Source organism: Leuciscus leuciscus, assembly GCF_965113295.1.
Source record: "Leuciscus leuciscus genome assembly, chromosome: 20".
NCBI lineage: Eukaryota > Metazoa > Chordata > Actinopteri > Cypriniformes > Leuciscidae > Leuciscus > Leuciscus leuciscus.
Window position 1 is genome coordinate 12,104,157 of NC_138744.1, and position 20,322 is coordinate 12,124,478.

General features: G+C 37.0%; 2 protein-coding genes across 9 annotated transcripts in view; both read left to right on the forward strand.

The window, feature by feature from the left end:
* Positions 1–1,851: 1,851 nt before the first annotated feature.
* On the forward strand, positions 1,852–17,913 carry phf20l1 (PHD finger protein 20 like 1). Of its 6 annotated transcripts, XM_082149732.1 has the most exons (25): positions 1,933–2,009; positions 2,126–2,212; positions 2,968–3,113; positions 3,618–3,786; positions 4,017–4,112; positions 5,299–5,383; positions 5,625–5,713; positions 6,178–6,388; positions 6,591–6,866; positions 7,366–7,430; positions 7,516–7,741; positions 7,863–7,997; positions 8,557–8,751; positions 8,965–9,024; positions 9,132–9,422; positions 9,536–9,718; positions 9,817–9,873; positions 9,958–10,059; positions 10,287–10,430; positions 10,631–10,815; positions 11,016–11,115; positions 13,950–14,145; positions 14,464–14,707; positions 14,799–14,964; positions 16,574–17,913. In XM_082149732.1, the coding sequence occupies exons 3-25, from the start codon at positions 3,031–3,033 to the stop codon at positions 16,714–16,716; spliced, it is 3,501 nt and encodes a 1,166-aa protein (XP_082005858.1). In that variant the 5' UTR covers positions 1,933–2,009; positions 2,126–2,212; positions 2,968–3,030; the 3' UTR covers positions 16,717–17,913. The 6 variants fall into 6 exon arrangements, with proteins under 6 accessions (XP_082005860.1, XP_082005861.1, XP_082005862.1 ...); XM_082149734.1 differs by lacking the exon at positions 2,126–2,212 and having other exon boundaries at positions 1,852–2,009; positions 6,594–6,866; XM_082149735.1 differs by lacking the exon at positions 2,126–2,212 and having other exon boundaries at positions 1,852–2,009; positions 3,618–3,780.
* Positions 17,914–18,274: 361 nt separating this feature from the next.
* tg (thyroglobulin) overlaps positions 18,275–20,322 on the forward strand; it is a 35,343-nt gene continuing 33,295 nt past the window's right edge. For all 3 annotated transcript variants that reach the window (XM_082149726.1, XM_082149724.1, XM_082149725.1), the window contains exons 1-5: positions 18,275–18,433; positions 18,547–18,655; positions 18,759–18,856; positions 19,758–19,946; positions 20,157–20,316. In XM_082149726.1, the coding sequence (XP_082005852.1) occupies positions 18,349–18,433; positions 18,547–18,655; positions 18,759–18,856; positions 19,758–19,946; positions 20,157–20,316 (641 nt within the window). In that variant the 5' untranslated portion in view covers positions 18,275–18,348. The remainder of the gene's footprint in view (positions 18,434–18,546; positions 18,656–18,758; positions 18,857–19,757; positions 19,947–20,156; positions 20,317–20,322) is intronic.

A 20,322-nucleotide genomic window follows, 5' to 3' on the forward strand; every position in this document is an offset into this window, starting at 1 on the left:
GTGATTTTGTGCCTCTTTGCTGCTTTTGTTATATGCATCATGGTGAACAAAAGGCTCAATACATTACACTTGCATGTCTTCTGCTGGTTCTGCTTTTAGAGTGACTCTGGAAGACGGCACTAAAATGGCTGATCCATAAAGGAAATGACTTTGGCAAATCATCCCGTTGTTGTGGGTGGCCGTCGAGCAGAATGTATTTCTGCAAAGCTCATATTTGTGCAACAGATAAAGGACATTATTTTATTTATTGATGTGAATAGATTAACATCCTTTTAAGTGAATGAAAGTTTATATTTTTGGAGATACGATAATATACCCATGACATAAATGTATTTAATATCTGATGCACTCTAATCATTTTGGTTTTTGCTTAACCTATAGTTTTTTGATTTTTTGATTAAACAGTTTGAAGAACAAAAAGATTTTCGTGGGAGCAAGACTGTCTGATTTCGAAAAGGCTGGAGGAGCGGAGTATATTAAATTAATGTATATTCATTGCAACTACAATGTAAATGTGTTGCATGTGCTTCATTTTATTGTTATCAATTTGATTAAAGTTGTTGCTGAATATTGTGACACATACTGCCATGTTAAATCAATTTTAAATGTTTTATTTTGTTTCAATGTATTTTAGCTAGCCTATATTTGTCTTTTTTAACTTTATAATATAATGAATGACATAATGAACATAATATCTTTTAAAGGTTTAAAATAAATAACATCAATCATAATTTTTTTTTTTTTTTTTTGTAAATAAAGCTGCTGAGCTGCAGATGGTGACAGATGTTCATGTGTCCCTGCATTTATCCATGAGTCGTAAATGTCTGCAAACAAAGCAAACGGCTGTGCAATATATGTATTATATGATCGGGGAAGATGACAACTTATATAGATAAACATTTTTTTATAGCATGTGCACGATGATGATGCATCATCCAATGTGTTATTAATTGGAAACATTTGTTAATTTAGTTCTCATAACACAAAAATTGTAATCTACAATTTTGTAGTCTAAAGGTTTTAATAATTAGTGAAGAAGTCTAAAATGTACATCTAACTCATGCAATTACTGAATAATAACCCCATGAATTACATAATATTTTAAAATAATTAAATAATTATTACATATTAAAATATAAATGTCCAATTTTAACCCTAATTTTTTATTTTTAACTCAAAATAAATTTTTTTTTTTTTTTTACTCCACAAATATAAAAACATTAATGTGTCCACAAAACCCTTATTAGAAAATAGACTCAAAAACGTTTGATATTACAAATAGCTAAGTCATAGGTAAGGTCACTGTTTTCCAGAGACACAAAAATCAATTAACCTCAAAACTGTTTCGACTGACTAAATCTCATGATGATATTTGGATTCAATTGCAGAATTTTGAAGAGCACCATTCATTAATATCTATGGTCAAGAGAGAAAAAATAAGGTGGGGGATGGGTGTTCATCTTATCCCATCTTACCCTATAATTTATTATCACCAAACAACACAAAAGCAAAAAGAGAGCATAAAGAATACAGACATGAAGAAGACTGACAAAGAAAACTGTTTTTGTTTCAACACAACTGTATTTTCCAAAGAAAGACAGCCTGACAACTGGAATAATTTGAACAGTTAATTGTAAAAGGTCTGTATACCAGGATTGGGCAAAATTCAGAGTTCAAAATGTTCTCCCTTTCAATTCGTGTGAATACTTTGATTCAAGAAAACGCAGCAGTCACAACAACAGAAGATCTAACACACGCACACAAACAAAAACATTTGACACTACAACAGAGGTGGTCGATTTACGGTTCTGCCTCTTTAAATACAAAACAAACAAAACACAAAGCGTCTGAATATCGGTCACGTGTCAGTCTGCGGTGCGCGTGCCTTCAGGCATTTTGTGCGTCGCGTGCGTGCGCGCCCACGTCCAGTTTGGGTAAAAGTAACTGAGCTTCAATGATCACAATACACCATAGGAATTAATTGCTATTCTCTCAATGAATTTGCTAAGGTAAATCTATATGTCACACGTATAGCGGACGGCAGAAAGCAACTGTCACTCTTCGAGTTGGTTTAACAAAGATGAAAACTGGCCTGTCATTTTTTTTTCTCTTTTTTTGCACATAGTTTTATCCCCTCGGAACGGTTTAGCTAGTCAGCTGGTACAGCATTAGCTGTTTGGCTAGTTCTGCTGTGCTAACTGGACAATGAGAGGTTTGACTTGAAGTTTCATCTTTGAAATATTGAACTGTAATATTTATGCTCAAGGGTTTTGTAGTTCTTTAAGGAGAAAACTTGACAATTATATTCAGGCAGCATACAATTTGAGAAGAAGCTCGTTAGCCAATACCTAGCATTAGCGAGCTATGATAATCCAGGTAAAAGAGTCATTTACCCTCTTATTTTATTGGATTTCCCCCCCACTTTTAAATTTGTATCAGGTATTTTAGAGGGTTCCGTTTTCTGTATAGGGTAACCATTTTTTTAACATAGCGATGTAATTTGTGCGGTAGACAGCCATAAGTGGAGTGTAGTAGTATAGTAGCTGAATAGCTTAATAAGCTACTGTCCAGCCAGAAAAAAAACGTTGATTATATATATTTGCTTGATTTCTGTTTTTTGCATGTGATGCTATTTCGTGACACGTTAAGTGTGCAAACGTTTGGAAAATATCCCTAATATGAGTGTACCAGAATACAGTAGGGCAATCAAAGGCCTGGTTTAGGGTACACTTTGCCAGCTGGTAAAATAGTTGAGCATATTTTCTTTAATCAGCTTACGTGAAACCGTGCAGTTTATTGATAAATCTACAAATACTACCGATGCAAATGCAATGCATGATTTAGGAGTGAAAGATTTGCCTTTTTTATTTAAAGTTAGTTTAAAGAATATGTCAAGCATTTGTTCATGCAATATAGTTCAGCTGATTTATGTACATAGACTCATAGATAATTTCTTTACATTCACAGGTCCGTCCACAGGACGAAAGAGCATTTGTGTCTTGAGGAAGATCTGGTAAGAGTACACTCAAAATGAGCAAGAAACCTCCAAATCGACCTGGGATCTCTTATGAGGTTGGTGCCAGGGTTGAGGCCCAGGACTACCTGCAAAAATGGTATGAATTAATTTAGCTTTTCAAACTGGGGTCTGGGGACTCGCAGGTGGCTGAGATAAATAAAATAAATGAGTGAATAATAATTAAAATAAGTAAATTAATTATAAAAAAAAAATAGCTCTAAATGTCTAGAAAAAAAAATAGCAGTAATATTAACTAAATATTTTCCAAATTATATTTTTACACATTTATATAAATGTTTCACAATATAAACCAGGTCTTTATACAAGAAACTATATTAGTATGGGTTCAATGAGGGCATCTTAAAGATTAAAAACCCTTGTGTAAGAGCAGTGTTACGTTTTTTAAATACTCACGGTTCATATTTTTGTCATTTAAAACAAATAAGAGTATTAAAAATGTCTTTGTTTAGAAATAGTTTGTTTCCATTTTTAAGAGTACATGAATGGACCGTTATTAAAGCTTTAGTTATTTTCAGTGCTTTTTGTTGTTTTTCAAGTGATCTATCAATGATCTGATCTTTGTTGAATGCTGTCTTCGCAGGTACCCTTCACGTATCGAGAAGATTGATTATGATGAGGGAAAGATGCTTGTGCATTTTGATCGTTGGAGCCATAGGTACGACGAATGGATTCTCTGGGACAGCAACAGACTTCGGCCATTAGAGAGACCGGCACTCCGCAAAGAGGGTCTCAAAGAAGAGGAGGTGTCTGTATGTTTGCAGTACTTCCTCTTGTCAGATATGTTTATGGTCTGAACTGTCTTGGATGACTTGGCAAGCATGAGAAATGCAGGGTCCTTTGTGGCCTGTTAGAGTATGTCTTCATAGTGCCAAATGAAGTTTTTCAGCTGCTAAACTTAACATTATTGAAGTTTTCAGCCACTCATTTGTTAATGAGATGAGTGATTGATTAATTCTTGTCTTACAAACATTTCTGCCAGGAGAGTATCAGCGAGATGAGAGCATCTCGCCTTCGTGAGCTTCCTGGAAGTACAGAGAGCACAGAGGACCAAAAAGACTTACCTCAGCAGAGACAAGTACATACCTCAATTGCCCATCTACCTTGATCTGGCTCTCTCAACTGCTTGTCCCATCATTGTTTGGGTTTTTCCTCCATCTACATAGCCAAAACCTTTTAATGTTTTGTTCGGCCACAAACAATCATCCATTTAAAAAAATAAACAGGCCTTTGTGACTTATATTTAAAGAGGTGTTGTTACACTTACACTACTGTTCGAAAGTTTGGGGTCAGTAAGATTTTGTAAAGTGAAATAAGTCTCTTGCTGACTGAGGCTGCATTTATTTGATTCAAATACAGTAAAAACGGTTATACTTTGAAATTGAATTGCCATTTAAAATATCTGTTTTCCATTCAACATATTTTTAAATGTAATTGATTCCTGTGCTGAATTTTTAGCAGCCATTACTCCAGTCTTCGGTGTCATATGATTGTTCAGTAATATTTCTAATATGCCGATTCAGTGTTCAAGAAGAATGTCTTATTTTTATGTTGACAATGTGCTTCATAATATATATTTTTGGAAACCCTTTTTAGGATTCTTTGATGAATAGAATAGAAAAGAACAGATTTTTTTTGTAACAAAAAAAAGAAAAAAACCTTACTCACCCCAAACTTTTGAATGGTGTGTTTTGATTTTTTTTTTGGGATTTTTTAGAGAAAGCGTTCCTTTCTGATGTATAGACACACTGTAAAAAATTTCTAACCCTCCCAAATCAAAAATTTCAAGTGACCGATAACATCTGAATTTTTCAATTGGCCCAAGTGAAATTCTTGTTGCAATAGTCTGTTAACATTGGCTCAATGAGAAATAATACGTCAGACTAATTGAAAAATGTAGATGTTATCGGTCACTTGAAATTTTTCACTTGGGGATGTAATTTTTTTACAGTGCAAAAAAAAAAAAAAAGATTTTAGCTAGAATTATAATTAAGAATCTTTAAATACAGTTGAAGCTTCTTTGGTTTTCTTGAATTTAATTTTCACTAGTATCTGTGTGGTTGCTTAACTACTGTTATCAGCTTGCCAGGTATTACATGAAATAATCAGATGTTTTCTGTGTGTCCATCACAGTTTGTTCTGCACTAACCATTCACTTTTATGACCACAGCACATCCCATATCTTCAATACAGGCTTGGCTGAATTTATCTTGGTGTGTTGACTAATTAATTGCATGTCTGTTCTGTTTTTGTTTCATCTTTAGGAATTGAGAGATGGTGAGGAGGTGCTTGCCCGGTGGACAGATTGCCGCTACTACCCTGCCAAGATTGAAAGTATCAACAAGGAAGGTAAGGTCATCTTGCTGACCCTTCTGGGCAGAAACATACTACTTCTGTCAGTATGCAATACTGGTTAAATGGTTTTCAAATGCATAGGGAAAAGTGTTCTCAAATGCTATTTTGAAAAGCATAGGATTTACCTGAATGCCTACACAGTAATGCCTTCACACAATAGTGTTTATTTGAATCAAATCAAAAGACTCTGATGTATAAAAAGTCACTGATTTGCTGTTATTTTTTCGTACTTTAGGCACTTACACTGTACAGTTTTATGATGGAGTAATCCGCTGTGTGAAAAGAATCCATATCAAGTCCATGCCAGAAGATGCAAAAGGACAAGTAAGTTTATTAAAGTGATTTCACAGAGAGTCCTCATCAGTTCTGTTTAATTAACAAATAGGTTCTCCTGAAGTTTAATAGATGGTTTTGGACATGTGTATGACCTATGATAATCAATTCGAAGCATAATGCTTTATAGTTAATCGTATATTTTAGTGTGACCATCTATAGTATTGTCCTTTACCTCTTCCTCTCTTTCAGAAGGTAAAATGCATGATGTCAATCGTGAATAATATTTGAAGACAAGCAGCTGGTCTACACAGCTTACAGTTGCATCTTTGTGCCAGTCAGGCAGCTCAGGGATGCCAAATCACTTTATTCTACCTCCTCAGTTACCTTTACTACATTATTAAGGCTTAAAAAGCTTTATTTTTTTATTTATTTTTACGTTTGCCTTGACAAGAAGAATATTTGTGACCTGACCATGTCAGATGTGACTGATAGTGTATTGGTTTGTGTTCAAGCAGGACTGGATCGCTCTGGTGAAGGCTGCCTCAGCTGCAGCCAAGAATAAAGGAGGGAACAGACCACGTACCAGTGCCAACAGCAACAAGGACCGAGAGGACAGGAGAGAACAACGGTCGGATGAAGAGCTTGATGATGATGATGATGATGACGATGATGATGACGACGACGACGACGACGATGATGATGATAGTGAATCAGAGAAACTTGGTATGTGATTTGTTAGGACTTGTCTTGCCTAATGAATTGTAGTTTCTAGACATTTTATGGTGAAGTTATTGCCTACTGATCTGTGTTCACTTACATATCTTTCATAAACCTTTTTCATTTGGTTGGAGCCTGATCTTAAATCAACACTTCATTCATTTTGAGCAGCAACATCAACCATATGTCTATTTCCTTGTTTACACAGCAGACCTAGACTCAGAAGAGGAGGACAGTAAGCCGGCTATTGAGGAGGACAGTAAGCCGGCTATTGAGGAGGACAGCAAGCCAGCTATTGAGGAGGACACTAAGCCAGCTATTGAGGAGGACAGCAAGCCAGCTATTGAGGAGGACAGTAAGCCGGCTATTGAGGAGGACAGTAAGCCGGCTGTTGAGGAGCTTGAATCAGCTACAGCAAAGAGGAGGAGCAAAAGACAAGGCAACTCGTGTGGCAGTAAAAGGACTCGTCTCAGCAAAGGGACAGGTAAACATTAGCAGAGAGTAACAACCCACAACAAGGCTTAATTTCTAGAGTTTATGACAAGAAATAGTTTCTAGCTAATATCTGAACATGCAGTCAACCCTATTGAGCAGGGGTCTGCAACCTATGGCACGCGTGCAAATGTGTAATCGCTGACACTTGGGGAAAAAGCGTGAGAGGTGTATGTATTTAATTTAAAGTACCTTGCACCTGCATACAGATCTAAATTTTGAGCTAATCATTCCTCAAAGGAGCTATAAATACTATTAAAGTGTGATGATAAACTGCGCAAGTCAACAAGAGTGTGCAGATCAAGCATGTATCAACAAGTTCATTTGACTGACAGCTTACAGTTTGTTCTGCTGTTTTTGCTGTGCTTGGCTTTGAGAGAAAAGTTGATGCTACAATCATGGCTTCTATATTTCCTAAATAAACTGTGATACTGATTCAGCAGTGTGTTGTGATTAAGATATTTTAAGTGTGCTTTTCGTTTCTTATCAAGGATGTGCTGACACTGAGTCTGAATGCAAAGCAGAGTCAAAAGAGTTTCCAGTAACATCACAGCAGGTATAGATGAAACTGACATACTGTTATCAACATGATGATCACTTTAGTACACACACTGTGTCATGTTTACTTCTCCACTCCTCAGAAAGTGTCAGGTGCAGAGGCTAGTCCAGTTGAAGAGAAATCCCAGTCTGTCAGTGCCCAAAGAACCCCAGCATCCCTCTCTAGCCCATCCCTGTGCAAGTCTCGCTCAAGAAGACTTAAACACGACTCAGGAGAGTCCACCTCTAGCAGTCAGAACACAACCGCAGCCCCTGAACCCAGTCCTTCATCCATTTCGACACACACCCTTCCAGACAGCACACACACTGGTGGGTCAGCCAGAGAGAGCAGTAGTAATGTTTATATAGTCAACTATCAGCAATTATAACAGACTTAATATTTCATAATGTATTGATGATGATAATAATATGCATGTCTGTTTCCGCATAGCCCCTTCCAACTCCCCCCAGAGAAGGAGACGGTCTCAGCGTCTAGCGACAAGCTCTGACCAGGCTTACCCCTCTTCACCACACATGAGGGATTCTATCACTCAACCTCCTCCCCCAGATGGCTCTCAGAAACCTGGTGAGAGACACGAACGCATAGCTTATGGCATAATAAAGCACTAAAAATACAGTGTTCAAAACTTTGTGGTAGGTAAGGTTTTTCAGATGTTTTTGAAAGGAGTGTCATGATCACCAAGACTGCATTTATTTTATAAAAAATATGGATTTATTTGAAAAAATTTTTTTTCTATTTTAAAATGTAATTGATTTTTGGGATGGCAAAGCCGAAATTTCAGCATCATTACTCTAGTTTTAAGTGTCACATGATCCTTCACAAATCATTCTAATATTCTGATTTGGTGTTTTTTAATGTTAAAAACAGTTGTGCTGCTTAATATTTTTGTGGAAACTGGTAAATTTTTTATATTATAATTATAATGTCACATTATAAATGTATTTACTGTCACTTTTGATCATTTAATAGGATCATATAAATCTTATCAATATAAATCATACTGACCCCACATTTTTGAGCAAATTTTAAACATGCTGTTTTTCAATTGTGCTACTCTAGAATTGTCTGTTATGACATTTGATAATTATCCATGATTGACCTGTTTAAATCTTGCATTTTAAAGCACTCTCTTTTGAAGAAGACAGCAGCACTGCAGTTAAAACAGAAGCTTCTTCACAAAAGCCAGTTTCAGGAAGCCCATCCACAGCTCCTCCCAATGGCAGTGTTCAGTCTCCAATCACTGAGAAGGACAAGATGACAGACATGTTGCCCAATAATCAAACAACACTTGAAGGGAACTCACCTTCTGTAGTGACAGGTAGGTTGGCCATGTAACCATAGCGTTGAATGCCTTTATTATGTTTCTCCATGAAGCTTTTAAAGGACACTTGGTTTTGTGGATATAGTAAACAGCAAAGTTGACTAACCAGGATATTTAGAAAATATCAACAGTAGATTTTAAATCCTGTAATGCTACTTGGATTTTGTGATATTTAAAAAACTATTCATTATCTTCTCATTTTATGTCCAGCTGCAAGTCAGAAAGTTCCTTACAGGACTCCTAAAGCCAACAAACATGCCAGAGAGCCAAGTATGAATCATCACCTGCCTTCCACTCACTTCGTTCAGATACTGCAATTTAAAACTCTCTCTCTCTCTTTCTCTCTCTTTTAATCTAACTTTCTCCTTCCTCCTCAGTTATAAACAGCAAGAAGTCTGATGACCCCACTGCTCCCAATGAGTCTCTAATAGACCTGGACCATAATAAATTCAAGTGTAAAGTCCCTGGATGCTCTAAAGCATTCCGGAAAGCAAAGCTGCTGGACTATCACCTGAAGTACTATCATAACACTGAGAAAGAAATGGACAGCGAGGTCTGCTCACCAGACAGGGTGGGCCGCACCAGGGCCACATCTGCTTCCATGCCTACAAGCACCTTGTCAGATATCCCAGATAACAAGAGACGCAGGACCGTCTCTACTTCTTCCTGTAGGTTCCCTTGTTGTTATTTGTCAGGATCATCAATCAAATGGCTATTAAATTTACAGTTGAACAATCAAACTGAATTAAAGAGAGTTCTGTTCTTTTGTTTTGTGTCCTAGCTCTGTCCTCTCAGGGCTTTATGCTTCAAATGGACAGCGCTGGCTGTGTGAGGCCTCCTAAGTTCTGTAAGAAGAAACGTTCCTCTGCCTCTGTCAGTTCAGACAGTACGGAGGTCTCCCTGCCTCCTCCAACCTTTGATAACCTCCATGACAAGATTCTCAAGAAGGACAAGCACCTGGATGGTGAGCTAATTCAGCAGATTTTAAAGATGATGAATGGAGTTCTTCCTTTTTTCCATTTTCTTTAACTGTGCATCTTATGGATTTTTTTTCTTCTCCAGGGCTTTGTATAAAGACAGAACGGAAATTCAAACTGGAGGATAAATGTCAGTTGTTTGGTGAGTTTACTGAACTTTTTTTCTTATCTCAATTTCACATTCATAAACCAGTCCTCATATCTCTTATTTCATTCTCTGCTGTAGCGAAAAAGAGGGATAAAGACAGGAGGGACAGGAAAGATAAGGACCTTTTCCGAATTAAACAGAAGAAAAAGAAAAAAAAGAAGAAGAAATCAAAACTGCACTGTAAGTTAAGTTTTGGGTTTGCCTTGGGTTCAGAGGTCTATGTACTTACAAGCTTTACAAATAATTTAACTTTTAAATTAAATTGACTTTTAAAATTCATTAATTTGTGACTTTAATTTGTATAATTTGTCTTAAATTGCCTCATTAGTTCTAGCCATCTTGTTCAGTCCATAACTATTCGCCATTATGAAATGAGAGGGTCATATTGTTCTCATCTTTGTGCTAAGGTTACGCAGACCTGAATGAGATGTCATTGTCTTACTTGGAAAGACCGTCTTCCCCACTAGTACATCGTTCTTCCTCTAGTGCCTTCAAGCACAGCACCTTCCAATACCCTCGTGCCATACTGTCTGTTGACCTCACCGGGGAGAGTAAGTCCTCTTATCCATTTGCACCCATTTGTAGCTACTTTCAAATAATGGCCTCATTTCAGTTATAGCTTTCAGCTATTCATTTTTTTTTTGTGTGTGTTCTGTAATTAAAATAGATAGTATTCAGCATGAATATGATAACAGTGTTGTACTGTGATGTTGAGGCTTATTTCATGTTCTTATTCCTTTTCCTATTTCAGACCTGTCAGACATCGACTTCCTGGAAGACTCAACCACTGAGAGTTTGCTGTTCAGTGGAGATGAGTATAACCAGGATCTAGACTCAATCACTATGGAGGACTTCCAGGATGAGGATGAAGTCGGTGCAGATGAAATTGTTCGCTGCATCTGTGAGATGGATGAAGAAAATGGCTTCATGATTCAGGTAGGATTACTTTTAGCAATGGCTCTTCAATAACTTTTAAATAAGTTTTATTCTGTCTGTAACGACAGTTTCATGCAAGAGACATCTTAAGTGTGCTGAAATGGTTCTGAGTGCCTTTTTGTTGTGTTTGTTCTGAATCTGTTGTAGTGTGGAATTGCACATAATAGTTTCTGGTAATAGGTATATTTTTCTCTGTACAGTGTGAGGAGTGTATGTGCTGGCAGCACAGTGTGTGTATGGGGCTTTTGGAAGATAGCATACCCGATCAATACATCTGTTACATCTGTCGGGACCCACCAGGTAACAACCATGCAACAAAGCCACACACAAAGGGTCAGCAGGATGTTATAGTTTTGTACTCTACTATACTAACTAACTACAGTTATATAGTTTTGTATTCTGCTTACTACAGATGTCTAATGTCTGTTTCTTGAATGTTAATGTAAATACTAGGGCTGGGTTAAAATATTGATTTCTCAATTTTAATCGATTCTCAGTAGGGGATATTTTTTCCACTTGATTTCTTGGCTCAAGACGATTTAATTGCAACCTATGATGCCATTTGGAATTTTCCAAAAAACCTACTTTGTCGAACTCCACCAAGGCCGTTGCACCGATTTTCATGAAAATTAAACCAGATCATCTACAGACCGTGCTGACAAAACGTTAAGGAATTCAAGTTGATTTGTCAAACCGTTCTCGAATAAGACGAAGTAATTAGACGAAGTGCCTGCCAAAATGAATGTGAGGCTATATCTCCGCAACACTTTAGCACATTCTGACCAAAATTGGTGTGTTATGACATGCATGACTTGTGGCTACCTGCATAGTATTGGTGCAGTGCCTGGAGATATGAAAAACGGCTATTTTTCCTCATAACTTCTGAATGCTTTGGCCAATAATCACAAAACTGGTCTCTTTAGATTCAGGGTAGGATGCTGAGTAAGGCTTGGGTATCGATTCAGATGTTACAATTCGATTCGATTTCGATTCGCAAGCTCTCAATTCGATTTGATTTGGTTTCTTGATTCGATTTTCGATTTCGATTCTAAATTTGATTTCGATTCCACTCAACGAATATAGATTTAATACAAATCCTTTATAAAAAATAAAAAAAAAGAACAGTGAACATAAGTTTACAAGTGGTTAATTAATAAAAAGAAATTAAGAACTACAAACCTGCATATTAAACTTTTTTATTTTAGGTACACTTGGGTACATTAAAACAGAACCCAACTCTATATTTCAAATGCATACAATGAATAGACAGGATTTTGATGCAAGATGAAAAATTTATGCTGAAAATTGGACAAGTCAGAACAGTCCCATGCCTTGATCAAACAGGTTAACAATCCTCACATAAACCCATAAAAAAAATTGCATATCATATTTACCTGTGCCCTTCCTGTCTAACAGGGAGGACATATACAGAAATTGAATAAAGTTATCAAACAGTCTGCGATGCATTAATTATAAAGTGTATAGACTAATCCTTATTAAAGTTACAAAAGTTCTTTAGTCAAGAGCAGTGAGTGTTTTTCTCTGTTCCCTTTGTTCTTTGATTAACTTTAACGACAGAGATAATTAGTGGCTACTGTGTACTGTCCCTTTAAGACCAGCCGCTGCTGACAGACGTGGATCTCACACGCGCCTCATTCTCTCACGAGTCACAACTCTTCACGTTCATCATAAGACTGCTCTTATGTTATGAATATACTCGACAAAAAGACATTTTGGCATAATTGTGTGTTTTATTGTTTGTTCAAGCGCGAAAGAGAACTGTATTCTGGGCTGTCTTGTGCGAACGTACGATATCAGTCTCGATACGAGTCTTTCTGTGTGTCACAGTCAGGACATTCACAGGCAGCAAGCTCTTTTTTGTCTTGTCGCGCATGAATGGTTTAAAAATATGGAAAAAAATCGATTTGTGGCGTTTGAGAATCGATTTTGAATCGACCACATTTTAAAAAACGATTCATCGAAAAATAGATTTTTTTTGCCCAGAACTAATGCTGAGTCGAACGATATACCCATATCAACTATTTTGGGCATCGGCCATTTTGAGTTTTGTAAAAAAAAAAAAAGCTGTATTTTACGAACGCATTGGCATATCGTTACGAAACTCAATATGTGTCTTCAGCACCATGCCCTGACAGTACTCAAAAAGTTTTGGAAATGAAAATGAAATTTCCAAACATGCTAGTAACTTTTGATTAAATTAGCCTATTGTAATGAAACTGAACTCAATAGGTTCTTAGTGCCGAGAACATAGATACCAATTTTGCCATAGTTGGCCGAACTTCCTGTCTGCCATTTTGTTTTTCTTTAAAAACATACTTTTTTTTAACTCCTCTTAGACCGTTTTTCAGATTTTCACCAAATTCAAGTCAGATCATCTTTAGACTGTGCCGACAAAAAATTATGGATTTCGTGTCGATAGGTGAAACCGTTTTCATAAACCACATCAACAAAGTTGAGGCATGGTGCCAAAAATGAGTTTTATCTCTTCTCTGCAATGCTTTGGCGCATTGAAACCGAACTTTGTATGCATCGTCACCCTACTCTGACCACACCACATCAAATTTGTAACAGCGCCACCTATTGATTGAAAGTGATAAACCTTTAAATGGCATTATTAGTGATTGTATTTGATTTTTAAAATCATCTTATAGCCTTTTAATTGCTCGTTGTTGCAGCTGGTCTGATGCTCCCAGACATGCAGTCATGATTTGTCGTTTCTGCTTTGTGCTTGACCTGTTAATTGCTGCATGCAGCTATATTTTGAACTGTTATCGATTCTTAAATCCCAAGCATCAATCATTTAGTCTATGCAAAATTTTGCAGCACGCCTCCCATCCAATAACTCACAATAAGCTTTGTGCTTTGTTTCTGTCAGCTTTTAAAATCTGTCAATTTTAATATGATATTCAAGCAGTAAATACCAATTTGGTGCTCTTTAATGTGGCATGCTAGAACACAGATGTTTATTCAAAGGAATCAATATTGAATCGAATTGAATTGAAAGCTTGAGTTTCTAAATCCAATCGAATTGTGAAAGTTGTCAATACCCAGCCCTAGGAAATATAAAACTGAAGTCACTCAAGAGTTGTCACTGAAATGTTTACTTTTCTCAGGTCAGAGGTGGAGTGCTAAATACCGTCATGATAAAGACTGGCTCCAAAAGGGCCACATGTATGGCCTGTCCTTCCTCTCAGAAAACTACTCGCATCAGAATGCCAAGAAAATTGTGTCCACTCACCAGCTGCTGGCTGATGTTTACAGTGTTAAAAACCTGCTTAATGGCCTTCAGCTGAAGATGGATATATTACAGTAAGAGCCACTTTGCCTTCCCAGAAGCCTACCAACATCTTTAAATTAGGTGACATTGTGGAAATAAACTACCACAATAGTGGTTGTTTTGAAGTTTATGACCTGGTTTCACAGACTGGGTTACTTGAAAGTTACTTTCAGTAACAGCTCAAACAGACATTTTAGTCTGGGACTAAGCCTGGTCTGTGAAACCGGAAGAGAAAAGATAAACAAATGTAGGCCTGTTTTTCTAGTGCTGTTGGGCTTTAAGTTGATCTGATATACAACTGTAGAAGAAAAGATGTGGGAACAATAATACGCTTATCACATTTTTTTCAGGAACAAGCATAACCCAAGTTTGCACTTGTGGGCCCGGTCTTGGGTGAACTCTGATGAGGACCAGCCTATGGGTGGGGTCCCGGACTGCCTACATTTCAAAGAGCTCCTTAACCAGAACTCAAACCCTGAAACTTATATTACCAGCGAGCACAGCTACCAGAAACCTCCCGGTACAGGCCTCGAACACACAAGGGATGAACAGGGGATACATACAGCAGCTCAGTTTAACCTAAAGGAAGAAGAGGTAACAAAGAACATTAAAAACTCAGATCTGGTTCAAGGTAGGTGAAAGGATACAGAGTTTGAAATCAATGCTGTGTTTATGGTTTGTGTAGGTGAGCAGTGCCATTGCTCTGTCCGGCTGTGTGAATGACAGCAGCCTGGGCTCCATGGAACAGGCCAGGAACTGCCTGCAGTGGCAGATGAACCTGCTTACACACATAGAGGACATTCAGAACCAGCTGTCTGGCCGCATGGACCTCATTGAGAAAGAGCTTGATGGTAAGGGGGAGAAATATGGGAAATGTCATTGAGTTTAACACATGATCAGGGTTGGTTGAATTTGTTTCTGCGGTGTCGCCGTAGATTGCCACCATGAGCTTATTTAGCTTATATATTTGGGTCTTAAGTTTCGTGCTCATGAGCACAGTAGTGATGGCTGATGATTTAGCCTTTGTGAAGATTTAACCAGCAACCTTTTGATTACCTTGAGTCCTAACCACTAAACTACTATCAATGAAAATGGCATTATCTCAGAAAGCCTGCATGTTTAAAGGGGTCATATAATGCTTTTTTTTTTGTTGACAAATGGGCCAGTTCCAAAACCTTTTCTTTTCCACCTTTTTCTTTGCTCTATAACAGGCAAACTGGCCTTAAAAAATAATAATATCTGCATCCATTTGAAAATAGAGGCAACCACTGCATTTGAATTAACTTTTCTGAAGACAGTCAGTTATCTTTAGAGACATATTCATATAAATCCCCACCCCCAATTTGAATATTTATATTTTATTCCTGTATTTCGAGCGTTGCGAACAGTGAGCTTGCTGTGCCTGGTGCAGTATTTGCTGTGCCTGGTGCAGTATTTGCTCTGCTGTGTTCTCTTCTTTGCGTCCATCTTTAGCGTGACCCGTCTCAAACTGGTCAGTAGTCTTTGTATATGGCTGGCATTGTACTCACAGTGCACTTCTCTGTAAAATGTGTACAGAGAGAACTTTCTGTGCACAAGAAAACTTTTGGGTTGTACTGCTCATGAACAGGTTTCTAAATAAATCGAAACCTCTGATTCCTAATTTCATCCATTTTCAGAAGGCCAAACACAGCGGTTTTGCTTTCGCATTCTAACACACATTGTCTCCGCGACATGACGACAACACAGACCTCAAACGTCTGTCACAATATGTCACATTGTGACAGACGTTTGAGGAAGTAATATCTGGACTTTGATCTGGAGCAGTGTTTTCTGTTATATAGAATAAAATCCCTTTGTAGGAAACTAGGCGTTATAACTTTTTCCAGATCCTATACATTCACAAATAGATACATTACACACTAAAAGCAAAAGAAAACATTACAAAGCATCATATGACCCTTTTAACTGCTCTGTGGACTAGAGCTTGACCAATTCATATTTTTTGCCACTTTCAACATGAATAACAGTTTCTGTAATAATTTGAAAACAGAAAAAATCAAGAAAATAAAAAAAAACACCCATAGGTTATTTTAGCCTCATTTATAGTTGAAAGTCCCAAGTTTGCACTGATTTTTTAAAAATGTATTTCCTTTGTTTTTTGTTTGTTTGTTTTTTTTGTGGATTTTATATTTAAGAAGTTATTATTTTATTTTTAGTTGTACAATAAACTGCACCTGATATTTCATGCCTGGGCCACCTGCTCACAATAATGAAAGACTAAGGAAATGTAATACATTACATTTTTTAAACGTCATTTACGTTTTCTAATCTTAAACATTCATTTTCAAAAGAGATCAGTGGTGAAATGACTGACACAGCCAGAAAAATTACCCAAAAAGCAGCTCTTTGAGACACCTTTTTAGGATGTTTTTGATATTTTGTTAAGGTTTCATTCTCTTTCTCCCTGTCTGTGTGAAGTGCTGGAGAGTTGGTTGGACTTCACAGGTGAATTGGAGCCCCCCGATCCCCTGGCCAGACTCCCACAGCTTAAGTGCCGCATCAAACAGCTTCTGACGGACCTGGGAAAAGTGCAGCAGATGAGCACCCTCTGCTCTGTGTGATACACACATTATAGTGTGTTTTGAGCTTCTAACTCCATAACCGTTTCTTCGCACACAACTCTACTACTGGAGAAGGTGTATTCAACACTGTTCAGTAGATGCACTCTCTGTGAAGTAAATTGTTGGCCATCTTAAAGTGTAAGATAAAGAAAATGCACACTTAATGTGTGAAACAGGAACATGTCAGTGTATTTGTGCTGAGTCTAAACCACATATCTGCTTAAAGATGTTGTTCTCCAAAATAGGAAGAGATCACTATTGCAGAATAATTCTTTCACATGTTAACAGAAGGGAACATTATCTTAAAAAAACCAACACACAGATTTAAGTTTTAGCCTTTTTTGCATAAGTTAGACTCCAAAAGTAAATTTCAACTCTATTTCCACTCTGTGAGGTGAGATTTCTTAAGGAAATATGAACTTGACTCAAGTGGGTCACTGATAGCAGACTGTTTATGAGTTCATTAGCGTTTGATGTAAAAAATTAAATAAAAATCAGATCATAAAGGTTTTCGCCACTTAAAAAGTAACTTTGAAGTGCCAAGAAAACAGACCACCGTGATCTGGTTGCTCAGAAACGCACAGTTCAGAATTTTCACGTTTTTGAAATGAATGTTGCATTTTAGGCCAGGATTGGGTTTAGCGGTCTGATACACTGGCACTAAAGGTTCACGATGCCAACAAATTCATTAGAACAACACCTAGATAGTTTTCTTACAACAACTCGTCTAATACTTTAGCATGTTTCTCTGCAGTCTTATTGGATGCTGTAGTGATTCACAAGAAAACAAGCTAATCTAAACGTGGACGTCCAGAGATGGGTGACTTTTCTTACTAAGGCCCGTTTATCATGTTGATACTTTGAGAATATCTACCGTGAAGTAAGCTAATCCTGAGATGGATGTAAATGCATAGAATTAAATCCATTTAGTTCATTTTTTTTTGTTTTTGAAAAATGTAAAATACAGTTTTTATAACTGTAAAGAAAAACAACAAAAAACTAAGGCATAAAAGGATGATACTTGAAAATGCCTGTTTAATCTCAATTTCTATTAATCTGTACAAAGAGTGTTTTAGAACTTAGATTTAAAACTTGAAGTTTCTTTTGATGAAAATACCAGCTGTACATTTAAAGAGTTTATTTAAAGACCCGATGTAATTATCTGTATGTACAACTTCATTAAAAAAATATTCTCGATTTTTTTTTTTTGGTTTTTTTTGTGTATCTTGATTCAAGATAAGTTTACTCTGCTTTATAAACCGACTGTATCGTGTGTGAATTTGAGTTCTTTAAAAGAGTATTTTCTTTTTTGTTGAAATATGAGGGCAACAACATAAGAGAAGTAACAGCGCATAGCTCTGTTGGAAGTGGTTTTCAGAAGACTGATGAAGCTGTTTCTCCTTAAAGAAGCACTCTCAAAAGTTCAAGCTTGGCTGCTCACTTTACAATGTCCAGAATGTTCTTATTCACCACCAGGTACTTTAACCAGTTTGGAGAGGTTAGTGTTTTGATAGACAAATTTGTAAAACAACAGAATGCTGAACAGGTATGACAGTGCACATCTTGGCTATGGTATAAAAGATGCTGCAGTTTCGTAGCATTCACTAGGAGAGTTCTTGCATCCTAGAGAAGATGCAGAACATGGAAGAGATGACGCTCTTTTGTCTAACTGCCACACTGCTTAGCACCTTCTCTCTGACATGTGGAAAGATTTCAGGTGAGCATCTTTGGTCTAATCACAACATCACCTTTATGTTTACTGTTTGGGAGCTGTATTTTTATGGACTAGGAAATTCATCCACCTATTATTATTATTATTTTTACCTTTAGAGTACCAGCTGGAGACAGAGAGTCTGAGTCAATGTGAGCAGCTCAGGTTTGTCAGTGCAGCTCAGGAACATGAGCACATCCCCCAGTGCTCTGAGGATGGCCGCTTCAGGTGCACTAACTGGACCGATGTTGTATATATCATCATATAAATGTACCATGGTATTTCCATGTTGTTTGTGAAAGTCAAAAAAAAAAAAAATCCATTCTTGTAGGCATGTTCAGTGTAATCGTGGAGGTGGTGAATGTTGGTGCGTGAATGCAGAGGGAATTGAGATACCTGGGAGTCGACAAAATGGATCTACTGTTCATTGTAAGCCCTTCTTCATACTTCAACTTGACAACATGTCCTCTGTTTTAAAAAAAGTGGCTTTTACTTGCATTTGGGGTCCTTGAAAACCCTAATGCAAGACGTGAATAAATATCAGTTGTTTATTTTAATTTCTTACATTTTTATTTTTCTATAATAAACATATTATTTGATTGAATGCCAGTCACATTTCTATGTTTACACTAGCGTTCAAAAGTTTGGTGTCAGTAAGAACTTATTTTAACCTATTTTTTTTTGCAAGATTGTTACATTGATTGATACTTTTATGAAGCAAGGATGCAATTGATTTGAAAAAGTAAAGGCTTTTACATTTGTTAAAGAGAACAGTTCAATAGAACAGCATTAATTCCATCAAAGAATTAAAAAATAAAATAAAAAATTAAGCAGCACTACTCAATATTTATGATAATAAATGTTTCTTGAGCAGCAAATCAGCATATTAGAATGATTTCTGAAGCATAATGTGTGACACTGAAGACTGGAGTAATGATGGTAAAAATTCAGCTTTGCAATCACAGGAATAAATGGCATTTTAAAATAGAAAATAAATTGTAATAATAATTCAAAATATTTCTGTTTTTACTGTATTTTTGATCAAATTAATGCAGCCTTGGTCAGCATAAGAGACTTCATTCAAAAACATTTAAATAATCCTTCCGACCCTAAACTTTTAAACTGTAGTGTATTTGCTTGGTGTCTTTGGGAACCCAAACATAATCCTTGTGCAACCGCTTAAGGTCACAAGTCAACAACAGAGATATGCTGTTAATATTAAGCATGATTAACATATTTAAGAGAACGTTTACATAAGGATATAGTATAATCATAAGTTATATGTGTCCATTGAATCATTTTAATTGACCACACTCTGTCCTCACTATAGGTTTGACCTCATGCCAGCTCCAGAGACAACAGGCACTGCAGACTGGAGACACAACCCTGGTGCCAGTGTGTTTGGACTCAGGTGAGTACGAGCAAGTGCAGTGTGATGCGTCCCGTGGCCAGTGCTGGTGCGTGGACCAAGAAGGCATGGAGATCTACGGAACCAGGCAAAATGGAAAACTCTTAAAGTGTGAGTTCTCTTATTCAGTGTCATATTCATTTGATTCCCTAGATGCATTAGTTGAACAGTTTAGATGAGTCTCTAAATGAAAGATCAAGAGTTTTATCTGCTTATGTGTTTTCATAGCTATTTTAACCCTGACTCTTAAATTGCTGGATGATGCTTAAATGGATCCTATTAGTGATCAGATGTAAAATGAATCTAAACCCTTGACCCTAGGTCCTGGTGTTTGTGAGGTGAGACAGCGGCGACTCCTTCATGGTTTCGGAGAACCCTCTCCCCCTCAGTGCTCAGATGATGGGAGCTTCTTACCTGTGCAGTGCAAGTTTGTCAACACCTCTGACAGGATGATCTTTGATCTGTTACACACCTTTAACAGGTGATA

What these genes read in the sequence shown, in the direction of transcription:
- phf20l1 (XM_082149731.1), top strand. Translation starts at nt 3,031, where the DNA reads ATGAGCAAGAAACCTCCAAATCGACCTGGGATCTCTTATGAGGTTGGT. An exon ending in CAGAAGATGCAAAAGGACAA is followed by an intron (nt 5,714 to 6,177) that starts GTAAGTTTATTA and finishes TTTGTGTTCAAG; the next exon opens with CAGGACTGGATCGCTCTGGT. An exon ending in CTGAAGATGGATATATTACA is followed by an intron (nt 14,146 to 14,463) that starts GTAAGAGCCACT and finishes CATTTTTTTCAG; the next exon opens with GAACAAGCATAACCCAAGTT.